Here is a 15,175-nt window from a genome sequence, read left to right as displayed (position 1 = left end):
GACACTTGAGCTGAAACCTAAAGGATGAGAAGGAGCCAGTCATGTGACAAACAGGTGGCAAGCATCCCAGAGTAATTGCAGAACAAGTGAGAAGGTCAAGGAAGCAAGGAGCTAGGTGTAGTTGAGGTACCAAAAACAAGCCAGCAGGGAAAGAGCAGGATGAGCAAGGAGTGATATGCTATGAAAACAAAGGCTGCACTGTCTATGGTAAGGAATTTTTTATTCTTACCAGCAAAGTTAAACTTCTTTTTTGTTGTTGTTAGCTGCCATTGAGTCTGCCCCCAACTCATGGTGACCCTGTGACCCTTATCAGAAGTAGATCAACAGACCTTTGTTCCTAGTCTGTCTTAGTCTTTCCTGAAACCTGTTCAGCATCATAGTAACTTGTAAGCCTCCACTGACAGACAGGTGGTGGCTGCTCATGAAGTTCATTGTCCAAGGATTGGGCCAGGGGCTCCCACCTGGAAGGCGAGAAGTCTACCATTGAACCACCAGCACTAAGCTTCTTTAGGAAAACAGAATATTGAACTCTATAATCCTGAATAAGGAACTTATTACTTGGCATGAAGCAAGTGCTCAGTAAATGTTAGTCATCATGTATACATGTATTGCCCAACTAAACTAGCAAACCCTTGTCATAATAGTGGAAAGGAACAATTAAACCTTGAGCACGGAAAAGATTTTTATTTACTTGAAAAATATAACTTTTATTTATCAAAAGAGTATTTTGAGTGATGGTCTGATATTCAATACTGTCTTTATTTTAAACGATCAAAGGACAGGATAGAGGACTATATTGTCAGTACCCTAATTTTAAAAATCATTTTCATGTTCACATAAACCAGTGTAACTTTTTAACACAGGTGGCTATCTCAGAAATGAAAGTTGCAGCTAATCAAACACTTAGCCACATGCCTTAGCGATTTTAATGATATGATTTGTTGCTATGAGACAAAAACATGTTGTGTGAGAAATAATGTTAAAAATCATATGACCTTGATTCAAAGGCTTTTGATTAACAGCACTAATATCTGCTTTCTGGAAAAAAAAAACAAACCCTATGATTAGAGCTTGGTAGTCTTTTTAAAGCAAATAAAACATTATTAGCTACTCATTAATGCGTATGGAAAGCAAAAATGGCTCTAAGCATTAAAAGCTTCACTTGAGTTAATTCAGTCCCTTTCTTGTAAAAGCTTTTCAAGGCCACTGGCAAAGTTTCTCTTCTTTTACCTTGTCTTTCTCCTTTCTCCTTTCTGGAAGGAGATGATGATAAAAACCCAAATGGACAGCAGATGAGAAGTAGACAGCCTAGAAGACCCAGAAACTAGCTAGCAGATTGTGCAATTCTAAATGACTTCTCTTTTTCTATGTGTGTTCAATAGGCTTTGTGACTATTCAACCTTCATTCATTCATTAAATATTTATTGAGCATCTACTATGTGCCAGCCCTGTGCTGGAGACATGGTAACAAACAGACAAGGTCCTATTTTCACAGAACTTATACTTTTATAGGGAAGGCAGACAATAAGTTGATAAATAAGCAAGTGTCATACTTACTTATACAAACATGTAAGTGCTATGAAGAAAGTAAAATAGGGGAATGGGATAAATTAACTGGGTGATGGGGTAGACCTCTTTGAAAAGGTGATATTTGAGATGAGACCTGAATGACAAGAAGTTGGTATGTAAAGATCTAGGGCAAAAACATCCTGAGCAGAGGGGGTGGCAAGTTTAGCATCCCTGATGTGGGGGCAGATTGGGGTGTTGAAGATAAAGAAAACGGCCGGGGTAGCTGGGTGTAGTGAGCTAGTGAGAGCATAGAAGGAGGTGAGATCAAGAAGGGCAGGGGACAAAAACTATCCCCTGAAATCTTCTTTGAACCAAAAAAAAAAAAGAAGTTTATCTTAGTAAGTAAAGTATGTCTGCCTTGAGCATTGTGCTCTTTTAAAGAATTATTTATGTGAGATCAAATAGACAACAGCAACTCAAAACGTTAGATGAGAAGCTTAGGGGGGCAATGAGTTTAAGTCAGTGGTGGTAGAACAATTTGGAGAAGGATAGCAAGAATGTTTGCACAACTTGAAGAATGTAATCAATATCACTGAGTTAGTTGTAAGCGTAGAAATTGTTGAAATGGTGTATGAGCATACTGTCAGCAAAATTTAAAAAAACAAGGAAGGCAAAGGTCTGATCATGCAATCATACAGGGTGGATTTTAAGTGCTGTGAGAAATCTCTGGAGGGTTGTATCTAGAGCTAAGGGTTGTAAATGTTGCACTCATGCAAAGCTCATGTAAAAGAAGGGCTGGTCCCTGCCTGGTGACCTGATGGCAGCTGGGAAGACAGAGCAGTAGTAGTGACCCGCTCTGTTGTCCTGAAACTCCAATTGGCAATCTGGACCCCCTGGATATCAGCCTAAGAAGGCTGTAAAAGAAAAAATCTGTGTGGTATATTTTGTCCTGGACCATAGTTGTTTCTGTATCTCCGTTTCCCAGAGCTGCCCTAGAGCAGGGGCTGGGATAGACCCAGGCAGATCCTTTTCTTCTCTTTCTCTTCCTCATGCCCCTAATATCCATCATGACCATGCCTAAGTAACTGCAGGGCAAGGTCTTGAGTCAGGGCCAGAAGACAACCTGGGTTGGAGGGGCATGGTCACTGTTACCAGGGGAAGCATGACAGGAAAGACCTGGCTGGTGTCAGAGGTCAAAGCAGTCAATAGATTGAATCCAGGGACTCTGACCAGGCTTGAGAGACAAGGTTGGGCACATTTCTGGAACCACCCAGCCAAGTTTCCTGATTCTCAACAGTGGAAACCTGGAGGTAGCCACACTAGTAAACGTGCCCATTGCTTGTCTTCTGTTCTATACCTGAGGCCATCATTAATTCCCCCGTTCCCCTGAAAGCTTCATTGGCTCCTGATTTTTTACCAAACTGAGAATATTATTTTATAATCAGAAAAAAGATTTAAAAGACCAATTTTTTCTTTTTTTTTTTTTTTTGAAAAAAAAAAAACAACTTTGGTGAAGGTTCCTTCCCGCCCTAACCGTTCATGCTGCCTAGATCACCCTACTTCTTACCTGGGCAGAGATGGCAGTGCTTGAATCACCAGGAGGTACTCATGGTTCACTTTATAGGGAGAGTGATTACCCACTTGGCTCTTTCTAGTCCCATTCTAAGCTGGACCCACCCTGAAAAGGGATCCCCACCCTTATCACTAAGATTTCCCAACACTTTAGCCCTTTCAGGCATGGGCAGCTCCCTCAAGGCCTTCGTCTCTCGCCCTCCTCTGTCCTTCAGTTCTCTTCTCTCACCTGGTCAGGCAGGCTCCCCTTCTTCACTTTAGACTCTGCTCCTCCTAGGCCTGACTGGGATCAAGTGCCTCCCAGTTTACACGTTCACATAAGTCACCACTAGCCCTGGCTTTGCTCTAAGACCTGGCCTCTTCTAACTTATCTGGCCTCAAGTTCATATAGAGTTGAGCAGGAGAGGACCAAGGAAGTTGCTGGTGGGTATAGCAACTGGTTCATTAGAATTGGCTGGCTGCTTTCCGGAAGGGTAAGCCAAGTTTTCATTTATTTACTTCTTCTGAAGAGGGAGTGGTATATGTGTGAGTGTGTGTGTGTGTCTGTGTCTGTGGGTGTGTCCACTTGGGGCAGGAAAAGAGAGAATAGTAAGTTTATATCTAATTTCTCCTAGCCTTGAGTTCTAGAAACCTGGAGAATTAGGGTAGGAATGGTGGTTTGAGAAAGGGTCTTCCTGGTTAGATTATCCTAAGTATCTTATTAAAATAGGGGGCTGTGTTAAGTTATACTTTGAGCTTTCCAATTAGAACACCAAACTCATAATTTTACATGTGTTCTTATTTAGGGAAAAAAAGTGGGGTTACCATGAGCCAGAATCGACTCCATTGGAAAATCAAGTAAATGATAGTGCAGAAATATGGCAAACATCATGGAGGTGGTAACTGATATCTGGAAACTTCAGTTGGTATCAAGACAAAAATTTGTACTCAGCTTACCTCCCCTTTCACAAAAAAACATCTAGGGTTGATCTTCCCTGTTCTCTTTATTGTCTTCATCTGCAGATGGCCACGACTACCCTCGAGCAGCCTACCAGCAAGTGATCCAGCCGGCTGTACCTGGGCAGCCCCTACCTGGAGCCACCATGAGAGGCCTTCATCCTGTGCAGAAGGTCATCCTGAATTATCCCAGCCCTCGGGACCAAGAAGAGAGGCCAGCACAAAGGGACTACTCCTCCCCAGGGCCCCCGAGGTATCAGTTAAGTATGGCAGGGCCAACTTTCAGATATTTTTAGATACTTTTTTTTTTTTTTCAGCTATACAAGTAAACATTTATTAACATCATTTTTAGCAAGCAGAACACAAAAGACTGTACAACCTGCTTGGTAAGCTCAATCAAATCCCAGTTCCGTGGTCTAGATACTTCATACCTTGCATAAAGGGTTCTCTTTAGGCAGATGCAACAATACCTTGAAGCTGTAATTGTTAACCTTATAGTCAGCATTAGGCAATTAGAATCCTCCAAAATCAATCTTGGACTTGACTTTAGCCCTAAGCATCTGAAAAAGGTATATGATGTAGAGCTTACTGGACCTTACACCTTGTCGATATGGGAGAAAATCCCCAAAATACTCCAGCCAATTCACATATATCAAATGTCACTAATTTCATCAATGAGAGCCCATTTCTGATAGCCCCTAGGACTACCAGAAATCGTTCTGAAGTCCTTAGATTAGCTGCTTTTGAAGTGTGGCCTTTTTGATTAAATGCTAGCTGAGCATCCCTGGAATGTAAATTCTCATTAACTAACATGTACTTAGATAAATTAGATTTTTAACAAAAAAAAACCTCTAAAATGGAAACTCCATGAAAGCAAGGATTTTTATGTTTTGTTCACTGTTGTCCCTAAAACACTCCCTGGCCCATACATAGTAAGCGCTCAAATATCTACTGAATGGGGAAATATCACACTGCACCTGCTGAAGTATTTAAGTAAGTTACAGACATAAAAATCAGGCTTTGGTCACAAGCATCTTTAAAATAACCACAATAAGAAAAAATAGTTCTGAAACACATTCTTATTTTAGGAAACTTAATGGTTTGAAAAGAAGAAAGAAGAGGCCTCCAGGTAAAAGAACACACAAGCTAGCTTTCCAATACTGGGTATTATCTACTTTCTATAAGTTTGTATCCATCAACCGTAACACATCTTTTTATAACCCAGTCCTCCTTAAATCTAAAAATTAAACTGGCACTTATAGCCAATACATTGTGGGCCAGCATTTTCTGTAAAGCTTTTTGTTATTTGTAATCTCCTAATGCATTTTAAGAACACTTTGTTCCTTCTCTCAAACTCCTTTCCTTGCTTTTGAGTATTTACTTTTGAATTTATAAATACTTCACCATATTTTTATTTTACCATATTATTTGCAGCCTATTAAACCTTGACCAATTCTTAAAATATTAAATATTAAAAGAATGACTATATTTACTGATGAATACACTAAACCCTTAAGTACAAATACTTTTACATTTAGCCCCTGTAAAGCCATCAGATGTTTGAAAAGTTTTTAAACATGAACAAAAAGGTCTAGTTTTAAGAATTTAGTTATAAATGAGTGAGATCACTCCCCATTTAATACAGTCCCGAAATGATAACAGAATGTGTAAAATGAAAAGAAAGTCCCTTAGGAGTCTGAAATTCTACTGCTGCACAATCTTGCCTGTCTTCTTTATTCAAGAAGTTTGTAGTCATTTTCAGAAGCCACTCCAGAAGCCAACTTCTTAATTTAGATATCAGGCAAACCAGTCAGGGCATAAAATACACGAAGAAAAACACCACCAGGTCGAAGAGGATGAAGAGCCAGACATCTAACCAGTAGGAGTGTTTTGGAATCATGTTTGACCCGGACTGAGGCTGCATATCTCGGTTCTGCTCCTGCCTCCCAGCCTCGCTCAAGCCTCGCCGCTCCCGGAGACCGTCCTCTCCAACTACAGCTTCCGCGCCCACCTCCATCTCACTCTCGCCGACCCACCGCAGTTCGAGCACCTGGAAAAGTCTGTCCACCTAGATACTTTTAATATGAAAAAGAATTATGCCTGTGCAACCAAGATGTCTCAGAACTCTTAGGGTTCCTGCCTAAGCTAGTTAACAAGTCACACAGTGGAACGCCCAATACAGACTCTTCAGGTCAGGAGGAAATTGGGGCTGGTTGACAAGAATCTCTTTAGCAGGATATATAAAGCCATTAGTGACTAGTCAAAACTCTCTTGAAGGAAAGACTCTTACAATGCTCTCTAAGTCACACCTCCTTCTTTTACTTTCAGATCACTTGGCCTTTTAGCTCATGAAATTGATTTTTATTTTTACTATGGCTGCCTTCCACTGTGAGGAAGTTATTTATATCCATCCACTAGTTTCTGTTGCTGTGTAAACTCATTTCTTACTTAAAATTTTTTAATTTAATTAATTTTCAATGGAAATTAAAAATAGCCTGTTATTTTCTTTTGTAATAAAAACATTCAGACGTGTTGAGCACCATTATTAAGTCACTCTCCTATGCCTTCTTACAGAAACGCATTTCTGGTTTTTCATGACTTCATTTCTCTAACCCTTTAATATTTTTCTCCTCATTGTTCTCTTTTGACTCTTCTTCAAATTTTCCTTTTCTCTTAGTTTATGGATCTAAAATAGACAGGAAAAATTTATGTAAGAGGGCCTTCCCGATTTATGACAAATTGGAAAGAGAATAGATGAAATGTTTGTTTTTGCTTAAGCACAACATTTATATCCCACTCAAATTAAAACTATGTTGTTCTTATAGAAAGAGATGAGTTATGAAGGTCCTATTAATGTGGATCTTTTAGAAATACAGAAAGTCGTAATTAGCTAAAAAAAATTTTAGTGAAAGAAAAAAAATCCACCTTATTAACAATGGCAGATAAAGCATATGCCTCCTCTCCCCTCTACTCAGAAGATTACAAGTATCATTCAGATCTTCTTTCCCAGACAGATCCTTTATTTTTTTAAAAAACAAAAATGTATGTCCTTTAAAATGGAATTAAATAAAGTGGATTTTATAGCAGGATAAATACTCTTGCAGTAAAAATATCTAAAATTCCAAGAAAACAAAGAAAATTTAAGCATCTTTATGAAATAAGTTTGGTATTGAACAGGGGAGGCAATAGTCCTTTTTTTAAAAAAATAAGCTTATTTTGAAATAATTTTAGATTTATAGAAGAGTTGCAAAGATAATACAGAGTAATTGGTTTTGTAATATCAATTCAAGCCGGTTAGGTTCTCCTTGGATTTATTTCAGCACTTTAGGATAATGAAAAATAAGTTCAGGTGATGAAGATAATTCTCCTTTTACTGATTATTTGAAAGAAAAATTTAATCCAGAAAGCCTACTCTGTCATTAATACCTATAATGTTGCTTTTATGTGGAAGTTTTTCATATTATCAGGACCTTGATATTTCTTTATCAAATGAGCAATCGTCTTTTATGACAACTAAGAAACTTTAAGTATAAAGGGATTTAATGTGAAAAGGAAATGGAACTGGATCCCTCTTAGATCAAAACATATTTTAAAATTTATAATATGAAACAACTTCACACAAAAAGTATCAAATATCCATGTTCCCACTACCTAGATTTTTAAAACATTAACATTGCTGCATTTGCTTCAGAATTTTTTTTAAAGAAATAAAACATTACAGATACAGTTTTAGTCCCCCTATCCAGTTAGAATTCAGCTACAGAAAACAGGAACAACCATACCTATTTCAAGCAGAAGGGGATTTAAGGTAGGGAATTAGGTGCTTACAAAGTTGTTGGTGGTTGGAGGGGCGAACTTTGGGCTGGGCTTCTAGGAATGATCCGAAAGCAACACCACAGAACAGGACAACCAAAGAAACTGCCTCTTCTACCTCAATCAGGAAGGTGGAGGACCAGAAAGCCACCACTTGGCCCTAGGCTACACTGCCATAGTACTATCCGGAATCAGGAAGCTGCCACCACTACAAGTGTTAGATCCAGAGCCCTCCTAAGCCTGCTAGATCTGCACTGGTAAAAAATGGATGCCATATGCCCTGCCCTTGACACTCATGAAGCTGGTAACAGGACACTGGGATGCTTCCTGAGGAAAACTCAGCACCTTGTGACTGTGCTTACCAAAGGAAACCACAGAAGGGGCAGAAGCATGACCTCTACTTCCCTTCTGCCTTCCAAATCTCACACAAGTGCATCTGATTTGCCCCCTCAGCAGACTGTTCCTGAGATACTGGCAGCCAAAGTAATAATGAAGACGCTATATAATAAACTGGTAGAAACTTTGTTAAAGGGTCTTGCAAATCATGTTTTCATTCATGTATTAACAACATAATACTTTTAAACTTGCATGGCCTTTTGTACCTTTGGATACATAATTAACTGTTATCTACCATTATCTGAATGCCTATAATGCCAACCTTGTACGTCACCCATTATACTACTTGTTTTGTTGGTGACCTTGTCTGTCCTGTGTATGAGACTTATTTTCCCAATTAGACAGTCCTTGAATAGAGAAATCAAATCCTGTTCCCTTCTTTTGACCCCTAGCACAGAGTCTTACATATGGCAGCCAGCTGAACTGCTTATCCACTGAAACTCCATGGAGCTCCACCCACCCCTCTTTGTCAAATATGAAGTGGAGGCAGAGAAGACAGCTCACTTTTAAGCTTTCTTAAAAAGCTTTCTGTCCTTCAAGGTTTGTCTTTGTAAAGGATGAAAATTGACTCTAAACCTGTTCCTTTGCAGGGACCAATTGTATAACCAGACACCTAAGAGAGCTGGAGCTCTTGAGGAGTCCTTGGAGCGTCCTGCAGATTTGAGACCGCAGGGTCCCCAGGCTCCATCTCCAGCTGGTATCCCTAGACCCTCCAGTATCCCTCCAGTCAGAGGAACTCTGAAAACAAGCAATTTGCCAGAAGAATTGCGTAAGTTGTTTGCAATGGTGTTTTCTCCATCTTCTTGTAGGTCTTATACTTTGAGAGTACTTGAGTATCATTCATCTATAATTTCAGATATTTCTCATATATTCAGTGAAATAAAATTTACTTTCTTGTTTTTGCTCTTTGCTCAAAAAGTAGCCAGCGTTTTCTTAAAACATTTTTATTGTGCTTTAGGTGAAAGTTTATATAGCAAATTACTTTTCCAATCAATGATTCTTACACAAATTGTTTCATAATCTTGGTTGCAATCCCCTCAATGTGTTAGCACTCTCCCCATTTCCTCCCTGGGTTTCTGTTTCCATTAGTCCGGTTTCCCTGTCCCTCCCTGTCTTCTCATCTTTGGTTTTGGGCAAAATGTTGCCCTTTTGGTCTCATATAGTCAGTTGTTCTAAGGAGCACGTTCTTCACAGATGTTATTGTTGATTTTATAGCCCTGTCTCTTATTTGGCTGAAAGGTGGCCTCTGGAGGTTTTCATAGTTTCAAGTTAGAAGGTTATCTTAGGGCAATAGTCTTGGGGTTCCTCCAATCTCTTTCAGACCAGTAAGTTTGGTCTTTTTTTTTTTTTTTTAATTTGAATTTTGTTCTACATTTTTTACCCATTCTACCCGAGACTTTCTATTGTGATCCCAATCGGTAGTGGTAGCCGGGCACCTTCTATTTCTTCTGGTTTCAGGTTAGAGGAGGCTGTGGTTCATGTGAGTCATTAGTCCTTTGGACTAATTGCTTCCTTGAGTCTTCTGTTTTCTTCATTCTCCTTTGTTCCACGCAGGAAGAGACCAATAGTTGCTTCTTAGATGGCTGCTTGCAAGCTTTTAAGACTCTAGATGCTACTCACCAGGCTAGGATGTAGAACATTATCTTTATGAACTATGTTTTGCTAACTGACCTAGATGTCGCCCAAGATTATGGTCCTTAGCCTTCATGTCCAGTAGTTCAGTCCTGATGTCTAAGTAGTTTCTATAGCTGTGTCCCCTACATGCTCTATTATATATATGTGCATACCTGCAGCATTTACAAATATGTATGTATAAATATCCACAACCATACCTATATATGTACATGGGTGTACTCCCGTACAGCCCTCTTCACCTATTTAGCATACATATTAGCCTATGTATCCACTCCCAAATTATTGTTACTACTGTTGCTGCAGGATTGTATATGTTATAGCATTTATCATAGTTGCCCTTTATTCTTGCGTACCTCTCAGTGTCTTCCTTTGCCTTGGTCATGTTGGTAACTAGCATTTTTGTATAAATGTTTTTAGTGATTCTGAAACTACCAGTAATACTCACAATGTGCTTACCATTAGACTTTCTTAGACACATACTCCAACAACAAACAACCCGATCATTTTTTCCTTCTTCTAAATGATGCTTTTGAGTGGACTTAGCCCTGGATAAATTGATTGGATAACCATGTGGTATTAGCTAGGGATCTAGTGTCTCACCATAAATTAGCAGCAGCCATCAAAAACGAGGCCATTTCCTGTAGGAAGGACTGTTTGGAAAAAACAGTCTCACATTCTCCATACTGCTTCACAACCAAATGCAAACTAAGCCTTTTATTTAAAGAAACATTCGACTAACTGTCAGGTGGTGATTCTTTTTCCACATTTTGCAGCCAGAACCAGAAATGTTGAAATATCACCAAAATGTTCTCATATTAAGGTCAGTCAGGACAGTAAGTTCCAGAAACCTTAAGAAAACAACTGCTACTTGTGAAATTCTTATATTCTGTTGTGCTTGCTAGAGAAGCTCAGATAATTCTATTAAGCCTTTAGCAAATCTGGGCACCTCTTTGAACCAGCCTTGAAACGAAGCCCTTTGCATTTGCTAATTCCTGTTGGGAGATCTGTGCTCTACTCTTTTACTACTCTGAAAGAGTTCTGTGACAATGATCCACTATTGCTCTTCATTTAAATGTTTTTTTTTCCCCCTGAAAATCTTTTAAAAATACTGTATGTTTTAATTGTGAGCATTTCTGTAGAACTGATGCTACCCTGCAAGGGATATAATCCTGATATCAGTCTATAGATCATATTTATCTTACCATAATCTATAAAGGCAGTCCTAAAATTACTTATATAGGAGTTGGTTGAATATTAGGCATTGAGAATAAAATGAATTGAGTGCCATCAATATGCCTGGCTGCTTAAATGGGTCAGTATGACCATTGTACACACTCCTATTTGAGAGCCTGAGCATAGCTGAATACATACAAATTCTTATTTTCTCTCCAAACCTCCTTTCTTCTCCACCCTCTCTGCCTCAGGGGCTTCCTGAGATTTAGCCAGTCCATTCTTAACTAAAAACCAACACACAGAGATTATTCCTCTCCCACTTTAAATTGCTAGCCAGATAATGTCCCTAAGACTTTCGCCCAAAAAAAATTTGTTCTCATCCTGACAGAGTTAAACTTGTCTGCTGCTCTAAGCTGACCTAGGCAAGAGTGAGGGAGTGAGCAATGTTGGACTGCCCAGCGGTGGATTCTCTCCCTTAAGTAGCTAAAGTTCTCACTAACTGCAGTTTAGACTACTTCAGCTTCCTGTTCTTTCCCCCACCAGAGAGTGGATGGGAGGAATGAAGGGGAGAGGTACCACTTTCTCCTTCTCCCCTCACTTGCTCTAGTCAAGCAAGAGTTCCAGTGCAGCAGATAGCATCATGAGATTAAAAGAGGACACTGCTGGGTGGCCCTGTAGTTTTCCTCTAGCATGTGTCTGCTTCTTTGGCAGGCTGTAAGAGTATTCGTTGGGCATGGTGCCAAGTGCCTCTAGGAAATCAGGTGGTGGCCTGATCCTAAGGACCCACAAGTTCTGGGTAGTAGATTTTTGTTAAAGCATCAGATGGTTTTTCAGAAGATCTCTTCAGCTTGTCTTCCAGACTGCCAGTGCTCCTGTATGTCCCCTTACTTCCGTTTACCCTGAGCAGTCTGCACTCCCTTGGACAGACCACCCCCCACCTTTGGGTTTGAGGAGCTATGCTCTGGGGACAGCAATCCAATCCAATGTCCTACACCACTGCAAGCATGAGCTCTTAGGCAACACCCCCTACCCCCAGGTTTCCCTTTATTGTTCTTGAAGAATGAAAGACATTGCACACATTTCAGAAGGATTTCTTGGAATTAAATAATTTGACTAGTTTTTAACAAATGTGAAAATCTCTCTTTTAGGGAAAGTCTTTATTACGTATTCTCTGGACACAGCCACGGAGGTGGTGAAATTCGTGAATTTTTTGTTGGTAAATGGCTTTCAAACTGCAGTGAGTATTTTATCCAAAGAGAAAACTGAACAGTTAAAGTGAGTACAATGAAAATAAGCAAACAAAAAGAAAAAAAGTATAAATAGCTGTTGCTGTTTTAAACTACATAATTTGATTTATATGATTATGAACTAAATAGTTATGGATTTAGATAATTATTTTTTAGATTTTAAACTATCTAAAGTCCCCAGCATTTTCTTCCTGTATGCTTTCTGAGGTGACCCTGAGTGCCACTGAACAGCAAGAACCGTGTCAGCGCAGACCACACACGCAGCTGGCCCTGACCTGAAGGAACTACCTGCCAGCTCTTGCTGCACTTTGTACCTTTGCCCTTTTTCACCAATTGTGCCCATTTTGTTTGTGCTTCCTGTGATATAGGAAGCTGCTGGCTTCACCAGAGTCACCTGCTTATTTAACAAGGCCCTTTTGTTCTGCACTGGGCTTTGAGGTTTTGTCCCTTGGGTATCCATCTTCCAATATTCTGGGACTAGCAGAAGCCAACCCCTTGCAGCCTGGCTCCCCCATCACACACAGCTGCCTTGATGCAGCCAGATTTTCAGCTGGTTTAGTCTATTTCTAGGAGAGGTAGATTTAACTCAGACCTACTGGTTCACTGTGATCTTGGGCCAAGAAATCTCAGAAAGCAGACTCTTCCTGTCCCCCTGCAATCCCTTGAAATAACACAGCGTAAAGCCATGTGACTGTATCTTTAGGATAATAAAATACCACAGGATGCTACACAGAGGGGCTGGCTTTCCTCAAACACTGCGATCACTTCTTTTCCTTCCCAGAGGCCCTCTCCGGGTATTTAGTGATGGTGAATTCTAGAGAGTGGCAAAAAATTAGAGGAAATGTCTATGAATGGGAATATTGAAGGATAAAGAAGGGACACTTAGTAACTAAATATAAATTTTAAAGATTATGTAGCATTGTTTAACAAGAATTTTTATTGAAATTTCTTTATCCTATAATACAATTCTTTTTTCTAACTAGGAGTGTCTGAAAGTTAAAAAAAACAATTTATACAATCCAACTTCATGACTATATAGAGACCAATGTTTCATTTTCTCATTTCTGGAATATGAAAACATTGCAGCAACAGTGACATGAAATCAAATTATAAGATATAAGGCCAACATTTCAGAAAAGATCTAACATTTTGATCATTCCAAATAAGCATATTGATGCCCCTAGAGAGGAGCCCAGGTCTTCATGGCCTCCACAGTCAGGGGCTGCTTAGGTAGAATTTATATCTGTCGTTGACCCTCATCAGTTTGAAGCCTTATAGTAGGGTCACAGAGCCCCAGCCTGGACAGCTAAGTTAGTATATTCATATAGCAAGATCCCCTTAGTGGATTGATAAAATAAATGGGTAATTTAAAGAGATCCTAAATAAAGGGACTGTTTACAAAGCTGTGGGGAGGTCTTAGGGAATCCATAGGGAATAGTGCAATATCCTGGGGCTAGCAAAAGCAGGGAGTTATTACCACCCATAGGTCTAAAGAGATAAGGGAGGAGTGGTTATTGGAACCTGAAGAGGAGAGCTGTATGGAAAAGCTGACCTGACAAGAGATGTGGACTTTGGTAGAGATTTGGAGGAATAAATGGAAGATATCCAGCACATTGAGTCTCTCAGAATATCCAACTCAGTTGCTGTTGTTGGGTGCCGTCAAGTTGATTCCAACTCACAGTGATCCCATGTGATAGAGTAGAACTGCCCCATAGAGTCTTCTTGGCTGTAATCTTAATGGAAGCAGATTGCCAGGTCTTTCTCCCACAGAGCCACTGAGTGTGTTTGAACTGCCAGCCTTTCAGTTAGCAGTCGAGCACTTAACCATTGCACTACCAGGGCTCACTGTCCAACTTGGCAGCAGAGAATAATTTAGGCACTGGGATAATAATAATAATGACATTTATTGAGTACTTACTTCATGCTTGGCATTCACCTTGATATGCCTTTTCATTTCAGATATTTTTATCTCTTCTAATTTTTTATTTATCAGGAGTGACCGAAATTTAAAAAAATATAATTGAGTTCCATCATCATCATGGAAATGATTTTAAGAGAAAACTGGTCAGATGAATATTACTGCTTCCCATTTTCAGCCAGTAAATAGTTGCCACTGATAAATAGACTTGATATGCCTTTTCAATGTTAACACATTTTAATCCGTACAACTACCCTAGAAAGCAGGTTTATTAACCACATATTACAAATGAAGATAAGACTTACAGAGTTCCAGTAACTTTTCCAAAGTCATGCAGGTGGAAAGTGGCAGAGCCAAGAGTAGAACCCAAACTGTCTGTCTCTTCTCAACCCCAACATTTCATTGCTTCTCCCTTGTATAATAGAAATGGATTACACAAAGAGCTACAAATCTTTCTCAACATTACTTCATGTAGTCATTGGCCATGGGCATTTTAAAATATGAGTCATCAAAACCAAAAGGAAGGCGATTCCATTTTTTTTAAAATTGTACTTTAGATGAAGGTTTACAGAACAAACTAGCTTCTCATTAAACAATTAGTACACATATTTTTTGTGACATCAGTTACCAACCCCATGACATGTCAACACTCTCCCTTCTTGACCGTGGGTTCCCTATTAACAGCTTTCCTATCCCCTCCTGCCTTCTAGTCCTTGCCCCTGGGCTGGTGTGCCCATTTAGTCTTGTTTTGTTTTATGTGCCTGTCTAATCTTTGGCTGAAGGGTGAACCTTGGGAGTGACTTCATTACTGAGATAAAATAGTGTCCGGGGACCATACTCTTGGGGTTTCTCCAGTCTCTGTCAGGCCAGTAAGACTGGTCTTTTTTTTTTTTGTGAGTTAGAATTTTGTTCTACATTTTTCTCCAGCTCTGTCTGGAACCCTCTATTGTGATCCCTGTCAGAGCAATCAGTGGTG

The 15,175-nt window shown here is 39.6% G+C and overlaps 2 protein-coding genes across 2 annotated transcripts in view; one reads left to right on the top strand and one right to left on the bottom strand.

Moving 5' to 3' along the window:
• The window catches only part of TRAF3IP2 (TRAF3 interacting protein 2), a 55,376-nt gene that overhangs the window by 24,880 nt on the left and 15,321 nt on the right, over positions 1-15,175 (top strand). The window contains exons 3-5 of the mRNA XM_012554423.2: positions 4,084-4,270; positions 8,817-8,995; positions 12,183-12,271. Of these exons, the coding sequence (XP_012409877.1) occupies positions 4,084-4,270; positions 8,817-8,995; positions 12,183-12,271 (455 nt within the window). The remainder of the gene's footprint in view (positions 1-4,083; positions 4,271-8,816; positions 8,996-12,182; positions 12,272-15,175) is intronic.
• On the bottom strand, positions 4,810-6,549 carry LOC101361931 (uncharacterized protein C4orf3-like). Its single transcript, XM_023727679.1, has one exon. The coding sequence runs from the start codon at positions 6,032-6,034 to the stop codon at positions 5,828-5,830; it is 207 nt and encodes a 68-aa protein (XP_023583447.1). The 5' UTR covers positions 6,035-6,549; the 3' UTR covers positions 4,810-5,827.

This window comes from Trichechus manatus, unplaced genomic scaffold (genome assembly GCF_000243295.1).
Source record: "Trichechus manatus latirostris isolate Lorelei unplaced genomic scaffold, TriManLat1.0 scaffold00017, whole genome shotgun sequence".
In the NCBI taxonomy this organism is placed as follows: Eukaryota; Metazoa; Chordata; class Mammalia; order Sirenia; family Trichechidae; genus Trichechus; species Trichechus manatus.
The sequence above is the reverse complement of the archived record's forward strand: the minus strand, read 5'-3'. Positions and strand labels throughout refer to the sequence as shown.

Excerpts from the sequence above, each read along its gene's own strand:
- LOC101361931 (XM_023727679.1), bottom strand. The coding sequence starts at position 6,034 with ATGGAGGTGGGCGCGGAAGCTGTAGTTGGAGAGGACGGTCTCCGGGAG.